General features: G+C 49.5%; 1 protein-coding gene across 4 annotated transcripts in view; it reads left to right on the top strand.

Annotated features, from left to right (window-relative positions):
- Positions 1–18,921, top strand: part of WASHC4 (WASH complex subunit 4) — a 1,230,387-nt gene that overhangs the window by 1,107,812 nt on the left and 103,654 nt on the right. For all 4 annotated transcript variants that reach the window (XM_069629940.1, XM_069629941.1, XM_069629942.1 and 1 more), the window contains one exon: positions 4,606–4,699. In XM_069629940.1, the coding sequence (XP_069486041.1) occupies positions 4,606–4,699 (94 nt within the window). The remainder of the gene's footprint in view (positions 1–4,605; positions 4,700–18,921) is intronic.

Below are 18,921 nucleotides of genomic sequence, written 5' to 3' on the forward strand. Positions count from 1 at the left end.
GTAGATTCAATCCTTTCTCCTATCTAGACAACTCTAAGTAAACACCACTTAATTAAAACAGAGGTGAGTGCTTAACGTTAGATGACACTCTAGTAGTTTCCAAGAAAGGGAGAGAAAAAGCAGAAATGGGTTAGACACACCACTCTAAGGTCCAGAGCACTTGCAATAGGCTTAAAGAAGAATAAAGTCACAGGTGAGCAAAAGTCACTAGGCAGGGCCCACTCTTAGAGTAGCCGGAGCGAAAATGTGCCCAAGATCACACTGTTAGTTAGAGATTCAAAGTCTTGCAAAGAGTCAAAAAGAGGTTAGAGTGGCTCAGAAAGTTTAGCCAAAGTGTCCCAGGCACTCCCAGGTTCGAAAGCCGGGGACTAAATCTACCCCGTACAGTCGGTAGCAAGGGAAGCCAGGCAGAACACAGTACCTTAAGCGGAAAGGATCCTCCAGCGGTGGCAGTTGTTCCAGGCAGTGGCAGCAGGGCTCGACGTCGGTCAGGGGAGAAGAAGTTCTCGCTGAAGAGCAGAAGAAGAGGGTCGTTGCACTGCCCGGGAAGAAACCAGCCGCGGAGTCCTCCGGTTAAAGGGTTGGTACCGACTTTCGCGGTATGGGGGTAAAGTGTGGTATTCCGGTTGCCGGGGTGCTTGGCACAGGCAAGGCGGCCACGAGATACCTCAAAGAACGGAAAGAAGGCGAAAACTGGTTGTCCCCACCAGTCAAGGGAAGGAGCCACTCCGTTAAGAGTTCTCCTCGGTCGTCGGGAAAAAGTGGTGAGACGGTTCAGCAGGGCTCCACCGGGTGGTGTCGTCGAAGCAGGTCGGCTCAGCTCTTCCCTCGTCGGATTCTTGGTCCTGTGGCGACTTCTGAAGTCCCAGTCCCCAAAGCCCTGCTTTTATGCAGCAAACCCCCATTCACCCAGCCTAGCTGTCACTCAACCATGCTAAGTGGTGAGCCGGGCGGCTCACCACTTGGGCCAATCAGGACGGAGTGCGACTTGAGTTACCAAGGTAACTCAGTCCAGGGTGCCTAAATCCCCCTCCACCCCTCCTAAGTACCCCAGACAGAGTGGCACCACTTTGGAGGGCTTCTGTGGAGAAGCCCGCCAAAAGTGGAACAAAGGGCTCCACTTTGGGTCAGAGTTACAGAGGCGAACACCAACGCCATTTTAGAATCAAGTTTTGGCAAAAAGTCCCAACCGGAGTTATAAAAATAAATATATAAACCGGCGGTATGTTTAAGGCTACCGTAAATAAATAATTAAATGTGTTAGCCTAAAACAATGGGAAATCCCATAGGGAAATATTCGCGGTCGAATATAAAAAGTAGTTTCCACTGCCACCAGCCAAAACTCGATCAGGGGGGACGGAGACGTGCCCCCTCGACTAACAGACCCTGGGGCAATCGAATTGCCCCAGCCAGTACGTCCACAATATGATGGTTTGTACTGGTTCTGTTCAGGATTCAAGACTAGCAAAGTCTTTGGTGACTTTACATGCCCTGGGAGACAGTAGTCAGTCCCAGGGTATGGAGTCTATGTTGGGGAGTCCCTAGGACACCCCTGGGTCACGGCACAGAGGGTGCTGTGTGACCCACATCACAAAAATACATGAGGCCCTATGGAGTAAAAGACCCCATAGCCCATTCAACACAAGGTTTAACCAAGAAAACACACTTCAACATGTCCAAGAGTGAGGGTAAAAGAGTCTCACTCTTGGCAGGAGAAAAAAATTAAACCCCAGAAATCCAGCAAAGCTGCTGGGGGACTCACTAGGTAGGGAAATTCAGCCTAAACAGAGAATTCTCCCTAACAGGTTTAAAGAGACTAAGTAAAGTTAATGGAAACTTTACATGTTTCTGGGAGACAGTAGTCCGTCCCAGAAACTGGAGTCAGTGGGAAGTCTGAAAGACAACCCTGTATCCCTGCACTGAGGGTGCTGTGTAACACACATAAGAAATGGTTGTCTATGGAGTAGGTGAGGCTCCATAGCCCAAGATCACACAAAACACACACAGCAAGACACATGTAAGAGTGGGATAAAAGGCTCACACTCTGACCAAGTGAAAAAAATAAATCCTAGAAATCCAGCAAAGTTGCTGAGGGACTCAGTAGGTAAGGGAAATTAGCCATTTTGGGGAATTCTCCCTAACAGAGCCTCTTTGAAGTTTGTGTCATGGAAGACCACCTTTCTGGTGGCGATCACCTCGGCCAGGCGGGTTGGGGTAGTGCATGCACTCTTCTGTAAACATCCATATTTGTCATTCCACTTAGCTACGGTGGTTCTGCAAACTCATTCTTTATGCCAAAGGTTTATTCAAATTTTCATCTTAATAAGCCTTTGGTCCTGCCAGTGTTTTTTCGGAACCCTTCTATGCTTTTTGAGAGGACGTTGCATTCCCTGGATGTTGCTCGCGGCTTGAAGTTCTATGTGGCACCACAAATGATTTTCAGAGGATGTCTCAGCTGTTCGTCAATTCTGGACCTGTGGGACATTGGAAGGTCCTGTCTAATGCTTCCATCTCCAGGTGGCTCTCCGGCTGTATGATGCACTGTCATTGTCTGGCTAACAGACCACTCCCAGGCCGGCATAGAGCCCAATCCACCAGAGCTATTGCACAACAGTGTTTCCCTCTGGTGGTCACCCGAGACACAAAGTCAGGACTGCTACGTGCAGGTCCTCCAGAACCTACACAGGATTCTACTGCGTCGACTGGCATTCCAGGGAGGAGTGCCGGGTCCCCCATGCAGTGCTTCACATCCTGTTTGCATGAGGTGAGTCTGTTCCAGGTGTAAGTATATTGCTTCTGTTGAGCCTTGCCACCTCCTGTGGTTGTGTATATGTACTGCTGTGTAATCGTATTCATGAGGATGTGAATCCATGCAGATCCCATGCTGGAGAAGGAACACGTTTCTTAACTGGAAATCTTGTTCTCCAGCATGGGTCTTGGATAGATTCACATGCAAACCCTCCCTCCTTCTCCTCTCTGGCTCTTCTTGGTTCATAGTGCCACTTTTTACGCTACAAAATCTGAAAATGGCCACCAGGGGTGGAGTTTAGGAGGACGCGTGTCATTGGCTGGGGGCAGTATGACTCAAAGGATGATTGGCTATATGATATGGCATTTATAACGCGCCTATACACAAGTGTTTCAAGGCGCAATGAGGCAAGGGAGGGGGAACAGAGGGAAGACAGACAACGATCTTACTAGGCCAGGTGACATTGAGATCCTGCAAGTGCGGGAGAGGGTGGGGGAGTTTGAGGGGAAAGGGGGAGTTGCAGTGCAGTACATAGGATAAACAGTAATAAAATAAAAACAATAAATAAGAAGTGTGGCAAGTGCAAGGGTAAGTGCAGACATCAGTGTCAAGTGCTGGTAGGGTGCTGTAGGGATACAAACACAGCTCCAGAGTGCAAGGGTTGCCAGGGGGGCAGTGCAGGTGTGCAACTGGTGGGGAGGGGACCTGGGCCCAAGAACAGAGGGTAGCCTGGTGACCAGTGCAATTTCAGATTCGGCCAGGAGTTCAGCAGGGGAGAGGAGGAGAGAAAGCAGAAGCAAAGAGGAATGTTTTGAGGTGCTTCCGGAACCGGAGATGGTTCTCAAGTTTCAGGGAGGCTGTTCCAGAGGCAGGCCCCAGCCGAAGAAAGAAATCTGCCACCAACTCGTTTCTTGGAGAAGCGACTGACCCTGAGGGAGTTGGAGGCGAATGAGAGAAGAGCTCAAAGGAAGATATTTAGGAAGAGAGATTTGGAGGTATTGAGGCCCCAGACCCCAGAAGGCCCTGTGAACAATGCAGAGACTAGCAGTTTTTAGTGTAAAGCAAAACTGCTTTCTTTCTTGAGCATGTGAATCCATGCTGGAGAACAGGAGTTACAGGTAAGTAACCTGTTCCCTGTGCGTTGACTTCAGTGACTGGATCCCTTTACTGCAGTTCCCTCGTCTTCTGGATCCTCTTTTAGTCCCTCGATTCCATAGTGCTCCTTTGGCAGATCTGGTATCTTGGCTCGTAGATTTGCTTTGGCAAGCACTTGCCGTTCAGCAGTTGGGGTGTTTTTGATGGAAATAATGGGTGGGGGTTGTTTTTAAGAGGGCCTTTATACCACCAAAGGTCCTGTTGGACTCGTGGATAGTTTTATGACTGTGTGTTCACATTTTTCTGAATGTCGGCCGTGCCTATAGCAGTTGCTGAACTCTACAAACTGTTGATAATGTTTTTGCACAACATTTCTTTTAAAAATGACAAATCTTTTGTGTGGCCCTTCTCTTATTGTGTCTTGCAAGTATGTATTATACCTTCTAAGCATGCTTCGCTTCCCAAAGTGCTGAGCCATATGATACGCTGTGTGCTGAGTAGGGTCCGTATATCTGCTACCCGGGGAAAGATCTCTGGAGTGGGGGTGCAGAGTTGCTATTGTCAATCTGTACTATATGCCTACATGCTCACACCTCTGCCCCCTGGTCATCTATTGCCTGCATTGAATGGAAACCCATAATAAACATTGGATCATTTCAAACTTTGCATCTCTGCCACAATCTCAAGGAGAACAAATTGCTTTATGCACCAGATCATTTTTTGCATACACCTTACACAAACCTTTCTTTCTTCCTATTTAGGAATTTGAACTGCTTTATTTCTCGCTCAGCAGCGCACGTATTTTCTTCAGAGCAGACAAAACTGCTGCAGAAGAGAACCAAGAAAAGAAAGAAGGTTGGTGTGTTTTACAGGAATTATTCTGATTTAGCCGTTGAACATCAGCTTAGTTGTTATTGAGAAATATGTTGTGGTTTCATCATGATACGTAAATAACTAATCTAATATTAGTCAGTATCGCAGAGGCACCAGTGTCTGAGTACGATGTGCTCGACCTCACAGCACACAGCGTCTCCGATGTAACTCTCAGTACCTTGCACTTGCTCTCTGTATCATTTTTCAGTCATTCACGTAGGAAAGTGACTTATTGAATATATCAATGCAAATATACTATATATGACCTGTTTAAAAACCTGTATGTAATGTTATTTCACTTTAGTTGTGACATCACTTCTCATCTGTAATAGGGAAATTGTGACTTTCACAGCAAGAGATCAGGCAGCACCTTATAAAGTAACATTCAGAATGTTTTATTTTTCAAAGAAAGTGCCCCCAGGGTGTGGGGCAGACTGCAATAATGATGTGCTTTGAGGACTGTAGTCCCCTACTCTCTCCCTTTTTCTTTTTTGTTCTGCCGCTTGGACGTCCGGTAAAAGTTGTCTTCAGTGTCTGTGGTTTTAAAGTGCCATGGTGCTCCTTCTTTCGGGGCTTGGCTGGGTGGTGTGACAAAGGGCCCAGCCTTGCTTTAGGCGTTGGGACAGGGTGTTGCCTGGGCGCTGCCACATTTTGTGATGCTCAGCCCGGGCACTATGTGGGGAGTAGCTCATCATTCACCACATCCTCAACTGTGAACCTGGCAGGGACTTGTCGCAAGAGCAGCTTAACTGAGAAGGCTCTTTTAAGAAAGATTGTCTCCAGTAGAGTCTCCTGTAAATCTGCTTCATGAACCTCATCCTGGAGGAACTAGACTCTCATGGGCACGACCTCCTGAAATAGTTTGCAAGACGCGCACAATGCAACTTGTTTGTTTCTATTTTCCCATGGGCTCCCACACTTTAAGTGAGGCGCCTAGATGATGTAACCCAGAGCGTGCAGGACTGTCAGACGCTCTTTCCGGGTTTATGCAGCGTCTCGATATCCAAGATTGACTGCCATGAGGAAGCCTCCGTCCATGGGAGAGTATAAGGTGAGCACCGACTGGGAAAGTGGGCCGGGAGCTTGGAGTGGGCAGAGACCAGGAGAAGGAGTGTGTTGAAAAAGAGGAGATGCATGGAGGTGACTAGGAGAGCTAGAGGAGAGGAGAGTAGGACAATAAGTGTGAAGAAAATGTATCAGAAAGAAATAGGTTGCAAGGAATATCAGAGTATGGTAATTGCAGGAGGTACCCATGAGGTTGGGGAGAACTGCACCAACCAAGTGTTGGGGAGAGGGCTTCCCCCAAGTTGTCGGGAGAGAGCTATTCCCTAGGGCAGGGTGAAAGTGCCGAAAGCCCTCACCCCGACCGCCGTGCCTTATCCCCAAATAAGTCGGCAAGAGAACTATCTCCGAGTTTGGGAGGTTTACACCAGAGGTTGGAGGGAGGAAAGCCACAGAGACTAAGGAGAAGAGGACAGCAGTTGCTAAGAAGAGAAATACTGAGAAACAATCCCAAGAGTGGAGATTGGCACTGGGCAAGGAGCAGGGTCGAAAGAATGGGAGATCAGGGGAGCCCTGCAAACCCCAGAACTACAGTCAGTAGCCCCTCCCTCTGGCACCATAGCCAACCTTCTAAAACCCCCTCCATCCACAATCCCAGGTCTTGCTGACACTCTAGTCATTTCAACCAACCATACACAAAGATGGCACTGCCCCTAAAGCATATCAAGGGGGCCGCCCACACTACCACCTCACATGAATACATGCCTCACTCCTGCAATGCATCTCCGTAAGCACCCTAAAAACAGCACGCATCTGCTCCGTAAGCACCCTAAAAACAGCACGGATCTGCTCCGTAAGCACCCTAAAAACAGCACGTATCTGCTCCGTAAGCACCCTCAAAACAGCACGTATCTGCTCCGTACGCCCTCTAAAAACAGCCCGTATCTGCTCCGTAAGCACCCTAAAAACAGCACGTATCTGCTCCGTACGCCCCCTAAAAACAGCATGTATCTGACTTCTCAAACAATCCACCTTGTATCCAGACGATCTTGCAAACTACTGATCGATCTCTAGCTTCCAATTAATTTCAAAAATCACGGGGAAGGCACTTGGCAACCAGTTGTAAAATCGTATAAACCTACACGGCCTGCTCCAGGATTTACCCATCAGTACTCAGACCAAAATTTAGCAGTAAAACGGCTACTTTCCAGGTCACGCATGATGCTCTTTAAATCCTGCACAACGCGATTTGTGCCTACTGGTCCTACTCGACCTGTTGACTGGCTCACACTGACCCGCCTCCTTGTGTACAGAATGGACCTCTCTGGCACATACCCTTATTATAGTTCCCCTCCATGACATGTGCAGTGCGCTAGTCCTTCCGAGCTGGATTTACGTTACATGAAACAGTGTTTAAATGAGCTCACGCTGTGGAACCACCATCATCATACTGTGGATTATTGGCCAGGGTGACCCTGACGTTGAAACTATTTGGTCATAAGGAGACTAATATACTCTCACTTTTCAAACTACAGAAAAGACACCTTCATACTTAAGATCCTGTTCCTCACTTGAACACTTTATCAGAAAACACCATTTAAGTCTACATAAGTCTATGCCTCTTATTGACTCCCCTGCCCCACTTGACCTTGACAGTGGATGCTCCTGTGTCACCCTTGCCTGAATGTCATTGGTGCAAATTCCCACCCGTTGGGCTCAATGGGCCCCTGGGTCACCGGCCGGAGTTTTGAGCTTGTATGACTTGCACCAGATCGCTCTAGGATTGGGAATGGCAAGGCACAAGCCTGGGGATGATGCTGGCAGACTCTTCCAGAGTTTCAGCAAACAATGGTGCATTGGACACCCTCCCAGTTGGATACTCCTTTTTTCTTTTCCTCTGTTCTACCTTTTGCATTCCTCCATGACATCTGATCAGGCCATCTTCTACTACCTTGGAAGCACCTGGACGCTCCTTACTACGTCTGCCTCTTCCTGTGTTGTAGCCTACTTCCTCTTCCCCAGATGTTTACAGTCCTTTGCACTCTTTGCTCTTGCTTACTCTCCTATTTGCTCTTTTCAGGACTTAATTTCAACCTCCTCAGGTCTCACATTCCGTACTATCCTACTCCTTTTCTTCCAGTGACCTTTCTCAGCTTCCTCCTCCTCTGTTTCAAGCCCTCTTTTCCAACCTCCGCCATTCTTACTTATACTCTTCTCTTGCCCTTGTGCTCTCAGCAACCTTCCTCTAACCTCTGCTGCTTTTGTTCCGACTGTGTCTTTCCCTTCATGGTCTTTTTGACAACCTCTCCTCATTGCGGGAGATGAATGTCTGTCTCCAACCCCACAGGACTTGTTTATACTGTTTGTGCAAGGATCATGACCCACAGGATTGAGCAAGAAAAAGGGGGTTTCGACCCTTCCCCTACTGCGCTCACTGTGTTAGTGGACAGGCACATGCGCCATCTCCCACCCCTCCCCGATCAAGGAAGTGGCCTTGGACCTTAGAGGGACATCACCACCTCAGCAGTGGCCCCTGCATCCGTGGGTACGAAGCCCCAGTGAAGAGGACTTCAAACATTGCACTACAGCAGGGAGAGGGTGTTGAGATGGATTTTCAGAGTCAGTTCTACTGACAGATTCTGAGAGGCCACCCTTTTCTGATGAACAGGGACAACCCCTTTCTAGCCAAACTATCTGGGTAGTTTGACTGAACCGCAAGGCTTAGACTTAGGAGGGCGAGTGAGTGGTGAAGGGTTCGATTAAGCACACACAGAGCAGTCTTAATACAAGTCAGGCAGAATGTATACAAATACAGTTGTTTGTTTAGGCTGTCGACAGTTTTTAGCGATTAAACCGCACAGGTAAGTAACGCACTAAAACATTCTCTGCTAGGCGAACTAACACTTTACTTTTAAGCGCAAATACTTTTCAAGGTACTGTAAAGCAAGTGAATAAAGAAATTGAACCAGGTAAGTAATCAATACTTTGAGAACTGATAGAATGAAAGAAAGGAGTTTGCAAAGACCATACACAACCTTAGAACTAAGGCTCTAACCTTAAAAAGTCCCCACACTGTACTGTGTACCATATACCATCTACTTCCTATGGCCACTGGGCTTTGTCTGAAGTTTTCCCCTTCCATTTCCATTGACCGGCCCTCTACTGCCTTTGTCAGTAATATGGAGACTGTGCCAAGGCATCAGAGTGTTTCAGTCACTAACACACCAATTTTAGTTCCATTTCATAAATTCTCGCGCAAGGAATGGTATCTTTGGCACAACCAAAACAACAAATAAATCTAAAAAGGTTGGCTTGTTGCAGGCTCGCAAAAGGAGACATTTGTGGATATGTTTGCGCTCTGCAAATTCAGATTTATACTTGGTGATGGTTTAACCGGGCACATCGAATGTGGCTCCTTCATACCCTGTGTTAGGGAGAATTCTCATTCTATGGCTAATTTCCCTTACCTACAGAGTCCCCCAGCAGCTTTGCTGGATTTGAAGGGTTTATTTCTTTTTGCCTGCTAAGAGTGAGACTCTTTTTCCCACTCTTAGGCATTTTTGCTATGTGTGATCTAGGCTATTTTTGTGTTTAATGCCTATGGGATCTTTATGCACATGTGTTACACAGCACCATCCGTGCAGTGACACAGGGGTGTCGTAGCGACCCCCAAACATAGACTCCATACCCTGGGACTGACTACTGTCTCCCAGGGCATGTAAAGTCCCCGTTGACTTTACTAGTCAAATCTTTATGAACTAAACCAGTACAACCCATCTTACTATGGAGGTATTGGAAGGGGTTAATAGTTGTTTCCCTATGTTCATTTTCGAGGGGGTACCCTAAAGTCCCTCTCTCAAAGGTTTCTGGCTGGTGGCAGTGGTTACTACCATAAATATTCGACCGCAAATATTTTTCTATGGGATTTTCCCATTGTTCGAGGCTACCGCTTTTTCCTGACAGCCTCTAACATACCGCCGGTGCATTTTAATATTAACTTTGCTCCGGTAGGTTTTTATTGCCAGAACTTTAATATAACTTATTTCTCGAGTCTTTCTCTACAATCCTAACCCAGGTCGGGGATCATTTGTTTGTCCATTTGGCGGGCTTCTGCCCAGAAGCCCTCCTTCCGGCACCACTGAGTCTGGGGTGGGTCCATTCTGTGGGAGGGAGTAGGACCCCTGGACAGGGTTGCCTCCGCAACCCATGTCGCACTCTATCCTGATAGGCTGGAAGGTCTCCCGCCAAGATGACCACTCGACTGTGTGAGTGACAGCTAAGCTGTATGAATGGGGTTCTTTTTGCATAAAAGCAGGGTCCTGAGGACTGGAAGAGCAAGACGTCGCCACTGGAACTAAGAAGCCGAAGAGGAGAGAAGCCAAAGACATCTGCAACGTCTGAACCACCGGAGAAGCCCTGCTGCAGCGTCTCACCACTTTTCTCCACACGACGAAAGAAGATATTCATCTGAAAGAGCCTTCTTCCCTTGAGCTGGTGGGGCCAACCAGTTTGCCAATCGCCTTCCCGAACCTGCCGTGGTCGAATCGCCAGTGCCCTGCACTTGGAGACCGGATAGCCAGGCAGCTATCGACCCGGACCGCGATTAAATGGAACGTACCTTTTAAACTTCGTTTTGGCAGCACCGCAGCTGGTTTCATCCCTGGGTAGGGCAGTAACTCGAACCTTCCTCCACGCGAGAGCATCTCTTCCTCTGCTGGATCACCCGAACTGCAGGAACTACCAGGAACAAACGCCACCACAGGAGCCACTTCTTCATTTAAGGTACATTGTTCCGCCAGGCCGCCCTTTCTTCGCGGTAATGCTAAAGGTGTTTTCAATCCTTTACTTACCTGTTGGGTTTGCCACCCCCTCTCTCTTAACATTGTCTTTTCAACTTTTGCAACCACCAATTCAAATATCGTTAACCAAAGACTTGACTGCAGCTACGAGAACATTTTGCTCCTGTGCCCCTGCCCTGTACCACTAACTCTGGCACAGGCCTACTGACTCTGGTCACATTTGGTAGATCTTCCTTCTCGAGATTGATTCTCCATTCAAACGGTGTGGTGCACCCCTTTCTTATAACTACTCTTTCTTCCCACTGCATAATGATTGTGAAATGCCATTTTGCTTAGTTTTCATTCTAAATATTGCTTATATTGATGCACTGTCTTGCTGAACTGGTTCACAACTAATGGGAAGTGTTGCTAGGGTGTATAAGAACCTATTTCTGAATAACTTGTGCTTTCCCTCCCTTGTGAGGAATTGTTAGAGGATCCTTTGTGTGTAGTTTTCACTCCTTTTTACATGGGGCCACCACATGTGGCTGTAGCCCCGCCTACCTGAGCCCCACCCAGTGCATCGCCCTTCAGTCCTTTTCTCTGTGCCGTCGGGGTTGGACGCGCTTGCATCGCTGGGATTGTTTGTTTTTTCTCATCCTGTCCTTCAAACTTCCGTCTCCATTTTCGCTGTCATCTTCATCGCTGTCTATGTCAGAGGGACTGGGTTTTGTGTCCTGTTCTTCTTGAGAGTGTCGCTTTGCGAGGGCGGATCCTCATTCTATTTGTCTGGAGTGCTTAAGCACACAACATCGGTTCGATTCCTGTCTTTACTGGGACACTCTATCCGTTCGGGCACTTCAGGGAAGGCTCCTCAGCTGGGAGGACGTGTTCCAACGGCTACCTCTGGCTCACTTTCAGCAGTTTGACGAGAAGAGTAATCGTCCAGTAAGTTCCTTACTTTTTAGGGCCCCCGGGCTGGGTGACTCCTTCCCGGGGTCTTCAAGTGCTAGGAGGGGGCCTTGCAGCACTCGTCTTACCAGGGTTTGCCCTGAGGTATACCAAAAGGATCTAACCTGTATACCGGAGTAAACTCCAAGTTTCCCCTTCAAGGGCCTAAGTGCACCCCGTGGCTAAATCTACCGGGGTAACTCCTGAGGATCCCCAGTCAGAGACTAAACGTACTAGAATTTTTCCTGAGGTTCCCTGGAAATGGGCTAAAAGTACCGGTGTTGCTCCTGAGGATCCCCAAATAGGGGATAAAAAGTCTGAGGCTTAGAAGGCAGGTAAATGTCCAAGGTCTTACACTAGCGGCTCTGCCGAAGTTTCCTCAGAGGGACCCAATAAATCCTGTGGTGACAATGGCTTAACATAGGCCTGCGACGCTGGTCTCTTTAGAGTGCGACAAAATGGCAACTCCACCTACGTGGTCAGAGGTGTCCATTTTGTTGGGTCCTTCCAAATCAACAGTTTTAACGACTTTGTCAGGAGGACCCCGGATGATGGCTGAGCCGCTCTTTTCATTGTCAGGCTAGATAACAGAAATTTATTTCAGCCGGCAATCGACTGGCGCTCGTGATTTCCCCTTCCGCCAACCATTGCACACCCTCCAACGTCCACTCCTCTGCATTATGTTGATCCAGTCAGGAGCAGACGATTGTGGCAGCCTACCTCAACGGAGTTGTGGAGATACACTCTGTTGGATTGGCCATTTCTACCCATTCCTCAGTCTAGGCCTTCCGCAGAGGATGCTTACTTTGGCAAATTCCAGGCCCTCATGCACTTGGACTTGATGAAGGAATATTCTAGGAGTCTCTTCAATGATATGTACCCTATTCCTCTCACGCCTTAGTCTGTTTATTCTCTAGTGGACATATAGCACTGTCTCCCTTGTGAAATCAATTTCTTGCTTTAATTGAAAATCTATTGCGATCTTCTTTCTAAAAGGCACTTTCAATGCTTAAAAAATGTAGAATGAAAAACAAGTGTCGCAATACATGAATTATACACAGTATAGCTATTTCTAATTTCCTAAAGGTATTGACACACATTTCCATTTAATTCCAGGTTCAAGCGTCATTATAATTGAGTTGCATCCCTCCTGCTGAACCGTCTGCTAATATAAGACGGGGAAACGCAGGTCGAGGGAATTTGAGAGGGAATCCTAGGCAATGTGCAATTTACTCAAATCAACCAATTGAATCAGGAAATGGAAAAATGAAACAATGAAGACATAATGGAGTGAACGCATAATACAAGAAGAAATGTAAAAGTGTACCTAAACATGCAAGTGCAAAAGACTCCATATAGATACAAGAAATAAAAAAAGGAAACAAGAACCTGTATTAAATTCAGATCATTGACATAAGAATCTGTAATAGAGTAAAGACAATTGGCGCAACAGATTCAGACTTTTTTTTTTCTTTCTGGTCATGTTCAAGGCACTAGACGGCCTCAGAGCCATAGGGTCTGATGCTGCAGCCTTTTGAGTACAGTCATAACATTCTTTTGAATTCATATACCAGCCAATCTGGATTCGCCAACAGTTGTTTTAAGGCTGTATTTCCATAAAGTTTACCTCTCGAGCCTTAGCCTGTTCCGCCACTGCCTCAGCAGGTACCAGAATTGCCTCCTCCGCTTTCAGCAGGGCCTCCATTCCCTCCAGTTTCTCTGGTGCTGCAAACTCCTGTTGTGCAAGTCCCTGAGCTAAAAGGGCCTGATCCTCCATGTTTATTTCGGAACAGCCTTCAGTTCCCGCTACAAAGGATGAGGGGCAGATGGACGAAGATAATGAGCACCTGCCACATTCTATCAGAGCGCCTCATGACAGGGTGTTCCATTTGATGGTATTACTAGAAATTCTAACCCCGTAACCTGCATCCCTGCAGGAGGGAGCTCTCTCTCGGGGGCCCTGACCTTAATATCACAAGAGCGCTCTGGTCTTTTTCTTCAAAAGGACGTGCTCGCAGAGGCCTGCCAAATTTGGGAGAAACACCAAAACACCTAAGAGTGGGAGTAAAAGAGTCTCACCCTTAGCAGGAGAAAAAAAAACAAGAATCCATCCAGCAAAGCTGCTGGGGGACTCACTAGGTTTGGGAAATTAGCCTTATAAGAGAATTCTCCCTAACACTGGGTCTCCGGTGGGAGGAAGGATCTCTTCCCATCTGGAGACATGAGGACCATTACCGACAACCAGTGGGTTTTGTCAGTTGGCCGATCGGGTTTTCGGCTGCCTTTCCCAGCTACCCCACCTTCTCATCCCTTACAACAGGCAGGGTCTCCCTCTCTCCGGGCCGAGTTGCAGAAGCTCCTAGACCTCAGAGCGATGGAGCGTGTCCTAGGCCTGTCTTGACTTTGATCTGTAACCCAAGTCGGCTTCCTACAAGAGTTCTCTGATCTCTCATGGCGACAGTTTTGTCGCTATATCGTGCACCCAGAATACTGATTGTACTGTTAATATGCCACACTGTAATATTATATATTGTAATTATATAACATGATGTATATTGTAATTATGTAACACTCTCACAAGGTCTGGAAGGAAGAAACTAAAAAAGGCACTCGTAAGATCCAACCCTGGTCTGCCCATCGCAGACACCTACATCAATGCTTCTTCCAGACAAACTAACACTGATATTCTCTTTACTGTTCTTTCAACTAACCAACGACCCCTCATATGGTCTCTGAGGTCTCCCCTTTCTCCTCCTCACCCATTTCTGGCGGCACTAGATGGTAAGTACTCTTGGCTCACTTTGCATCTTCCAAATGCACCATTAATGTCTTATTACAATGGAACTATCGTGGCCCAGGGCTTTCAGGCCAGCCTTCTCCCTCTAGGCAAGCCTGGTCCTTCCCTCTCCAACTTCCCACCCTTGCCTTACATCCCTCCTTTCCTAACCCCCCACCCACTCCCAGGGGTTCCAAGTAGAAGCCTGCTTCACTTAGCTACTTACAGCTCTCGCTCTGCCATTAAACACTCCTCTGACATCTGTTGCCTCCTTGAAGACCTTGACCTCCTTGCCCTTACTGAGACTTGGTTTAATGCCAGCCCCGTCACTGCCTTTGTCACTCTTCTTCCTTATGGCTACAAGATCATATCCAACCCCAGACCCTCTCAATCTGGTGGAGTGGCTCTGATCTTCCCTGAGTGGTTTACTGCTGCCATCATCCCTACTCAATCCTATTCTCCCTTTGAAAGCCTAGTCTGCAGGCTGTCTATCTCCCCTTCTTTCTCTGTTACTCTCGCTACCATCTACAGACCCCCTGGTCATTCCTCCCTTGTCTTCTTGGAATGGGCTGACCTCTTCTCCTCCCCCAAACATATCCATCTCGACTCGATCTCGACTCCCCTGATGCGGATAACTCTCTCTTCCGTGACCTCTGCAACACTCTCTCCCTCACAATACTTTGGATGCTCTCATCTCATCAGACATTCCTCTCTCCAACTCCCTCACTGCCCCTCTATCCTGGTCTGACCACTCTCTCCTCCTTCATTTTCCTCCCCTGTTCCCAGTCTCCTTCTTTTGCACTGCCAATCTCCTTCTCCGTCATGCAAACGATGAAGCGTGCTTCTTTCTTCATACCTCCCCTGTCCCCTTCTTTGGATTCTCCCCCTGACTCTGTCCTAACTAACCTCCATTTCGAGGGGATAGGGTCCTCCGACGTATTCCATATCTATGACATGTAATCACCAAAGCTGTGCTGCTTCAGAAAATCTTCGGCGTCCTGCGTCGATGACGTCGATACGCCACCCTCGAGGACCTCCTCCGACAGCCGACGTCACTGGATGTTGTAAGTAGGACGCACGACGCCAGTAGCCTCGGTTCTGTTTTTTCCGCGAACGTGTTAGCTTTGGCCTTGACTCTTTGGAGTTTCAGTTCTTTCTCGGTTCTTCAAACCTGTTCGTATTGTGAAGTATATTCTTCGTGAAGATATCTACCTCGTCATCCACCCCGCGTACTGGCTTTAAGAAGTGTGGGGACTGTGGGTCCAAGATGTCGGTGACTGACTCGCACAACGCCTACCTCTGGTGCCTCTGGGAGGCCCATGACACAGATGACTGTGTCGACTGCCAGTCGCTCACGTCCAAAGCCTTGCGGGAGCGCAAGAAGTTGTTGTCGGTAGGTAAGGTGTTCAAGCCATGGAAGTCGAGGTCTGCGGGGCTTTCGACGGACGATTCGAGGGGCGAGTCTCCGCATAGTCGTCGGAAGTCCAGTGTGTCTCGGTCCCGGAGTCGGTCCCGCCACTCCTCTGCCTCTTTGAGGCACTCCCGGAAGCGCCGTCATCGGTCGCCTTCCCCGTCCTCATCCGAGGGCTCCACCCGTCGGCGGGTCGCTTATCTCACCAAGCATGCGACGCCAGAGGAATGGGCTTCCTTCGGGAAGAAAATGTTAGCGATTCTCGAATCGCAGGGCACTGGTCCATCCGCGCCTCCGAGTGGGGTCGGTCGTCATCAGTCGATAGACACCGCTCGCACGCCTTCGGGCTCGGGTGGTCGGCACGATTCGCGGGAGAGGTCCCACTCGGACAAGGGGAATCGTTCTTGTCATGCCGGGTCCAGGTCACGGTTCTCGACGCGCTCGAGACCGTGTGCACTTGTGGTGTCTTTGAGGAAGACGTTGATGCCGGTGGCGCTGAGGTCGTTGACAGACTCTTTCAAGGCCCCGCTTCCGAAGAAGTCGTCGACACCATCGGCGCCCATGCTGTCGAGGGACATGCTCGGGGCTCCGGCCTCGAGGCCTGTGTCGACACCATTGATGCTGTCGGCGCCGCGTTCGGCGTCAACGCCAATTCACTCGACTCCTTTTGAGGCTTTTTCGACGGGGGTACCCCGGGGCTCGGTGGAACCCCCTAGAAAGGCTCTGGCCAAGGTCAAGCATGGCTTTGTTCCACATTCTGTGCCTTCTTACCGCCATCTTGAGTTTATTTCAGAGGCGGATGAGGGCTCTGATGATGGCATGGTTCCTGATACTGTGCCAGACGAGATTCTCTCAGGCCATAGCCAAATTGAGGGCCTGCGGCAGTCCCTGCACGGTGCCATTGGGCTGGACACCTCTCCGGAGGTGGAGTTTTGTAGGCCTGAGCCTGGCACTCCTGCCGACTCCTCATACCGGCGCCTTATGTCTAGGGTCACCGAGTACTTGGGATGGTCTGCTCCCCCAGGGGATATTCTTCAGGATGACCTTACGGATATCCTCGACCAAGGTCCACCAACTGACCCGGTACTGCCGTTCCATATGGCTCTACAGAGGAGGGTGGCGGCGGCTTGCACTGCTTTGAAGAGTCTCCCGGCAGTGGGCAAGTCTTTGCCACGAAAATACCACCCAGCCAGTAGCGACCCCTGCTACTTGACCAAGCACCCCACTCCGGAGAGTTTGGTGGTGCAGGCGGCTACGGCCTGGCAAAGCAGGCGTCGTATCCTACCATCCCTCCTGATAGGGACGACAAGCGTTTTGACGGCTGGGCGAAGAAAGTGTTTTCTTCAGGGGGTATGGCGCTTCAGGCAGCCAACTCTGTATGTGCCTTGTCATATTTCACGCACACTCTGTGGAACTGTGTTTCCTTAGCGGCTGAACATATTCCCGAAGGGGCCGAACGGGATGGTTTCCTTGCCATGGTTCAGGATGGCAAGGATGCCATGTGTGAGGCCGTTCAGTCGGGTTTGGACATGGCAGATTACGTCAGCCGGTCCATGGCGGCGATCACCGTGATACGCAGGTTTGCGTGGTTGCGGAAGTCGGGGTTTGCTCCTGATGTGCAGGCCCGTCTCCTTAACATGCCCTTTGACGGGGAACATCTTTTTGGCAGCAAGGCTGACCTCCAAAGCTGCAGCGAAGTCGTTGGGCACTGCAGTTCGCCAACCTCCGCCTTTTCGTCCTAGGGGACAGCAATGGAGGGGAGGTTCCTTTTGTTATTACTCATCCTTTGGTAAAGCAAGAGGAGCTGCCAGTCAGAGGGGCCACCGTAGGAGTGCCAGAGGTGGAAAACAAGGTACTCAAGGTGCCAAGGCCGCTCGGGCTGTTGCCTCTTTGCCCTCGGGCAACGCCGCAGCTGCTTCAGCTCAGTCATGAGGCCATGTCCCATGGTTCGCCGGTTGGGGGAAGGCTGGCGTAGCATCTTGCAGAGTGGCGTGCCATTACTTCAGATATGTGGGTTCTGGAGATCATAACCCATGGCTACTGTCTTCCTTTCCGGCGGAGGCCTCAAGACAATCCATCGGGGAATCTCTCTTTGAAGAGTCCGGTTCCGCTCCTTGCGCCGGAAATTCAATCCCTGCTGGAGAAAGGCGCCATAGAACTGGTGCCTGTAGCGGAGAGGAACAAGGGATGGTATTCCCCTTATTTTTTATTTCCAAGAAAGACGGGGGATTGAGACCCATCATGAACTTGCACGGTTTGAACAAACTCCTCAAGAAGGACAAGTTCCAGATGGTTACTCTCTCTCAAGTCCTCCAGGCCCTTCAACTTCAGGACTGGTTGGTGTCTCTCAACCTCCAGGACGCTTATTTTCATGTGCCGATACATCCAAAGCACAAGAAGTGCCTGAGGTTCGCAGGTGGCGACTCGCATTTTCAGTTTCGGGTCTTGCCGTTCGGATTGACTTCCGCCAGAGGGTCTTCACCAAGCTCATGGTAGTGGTGGCAGCGCACCTCAGGAAAGGGGGGGATTCACGTCTACCCCTACCTGGACGATTGGTTGATCAGGGCGCGCTCTCCCGAGCAAGTCCTGGATCATCTGTCAGTCACCTGCCACTCCCTCCACGAGCTGGGCTTCTCCTTCAACTTGGAGAAGTCCCATTTGACACCTGTGCTCGACACGTCCCTGGGGCAGTGTTTTCCTCCCCAGGTGAGGGGTCATCACATTCAGCAGATGGTGCACAAGTTTCAGCTTTCCCAGAGTCTCCCAGCGTCGAGTTCTTGAGATTGCTCGGCCTCATGGCATCCTGCATTCTTCTGGTGCCAGATGCCAGGTTGCGGATGAGATCTTTGCAATGGACACTCAAGCTCCAGTGGTCTCAGTCCTCCGGCAGGTTGTTGGACCCTGTTCAGGTGCCGTCCTCGGTCGTCCAGGACCTTCTGTGGTGGACCGTCGAAGACAATCTGATGAAGGGGGCTCCATTTTGGTACCCTAGCCGGAGATGACGATCGTGATGGACGCATCCCTCTCGGGATGGGGAGCTCATGCCAACGAGTTGACAGTCAGCGGTCGTTGGTCTCCGTCGGAGTCCAGACTCCATATCAATCTGTTGGAGCTGAAGGCTGTCAGGCTAGCCCTGAAGGCTTTTCTGCCGACTGTGCGAGGGAAGAATGTCCTGATCCTGACGGACAACACCGTGGCCATGCACTACCTCAACAAAAAGGGGGAGGGTCACTTCCTCTGTGCAGGGAGGCGATGCAGATCTGGTTCTGGGCAATCCAGCAGGAAG

Source organism: Ambystoma mexicanum, chromosome 12, assembly GCF_040938575.1.
Source record: "Ambystoma mexicanum isolate Mex_15411 chromosome 12, UKY_AmexF1_1, whole genome shotgun sequence".
Lineage (NCBI taxonomy): Eukaryota > Metazoa > Chordata > Amphibia > Caudata > Ambystomatidae > Ambystoma > Ambystoma mexicanum.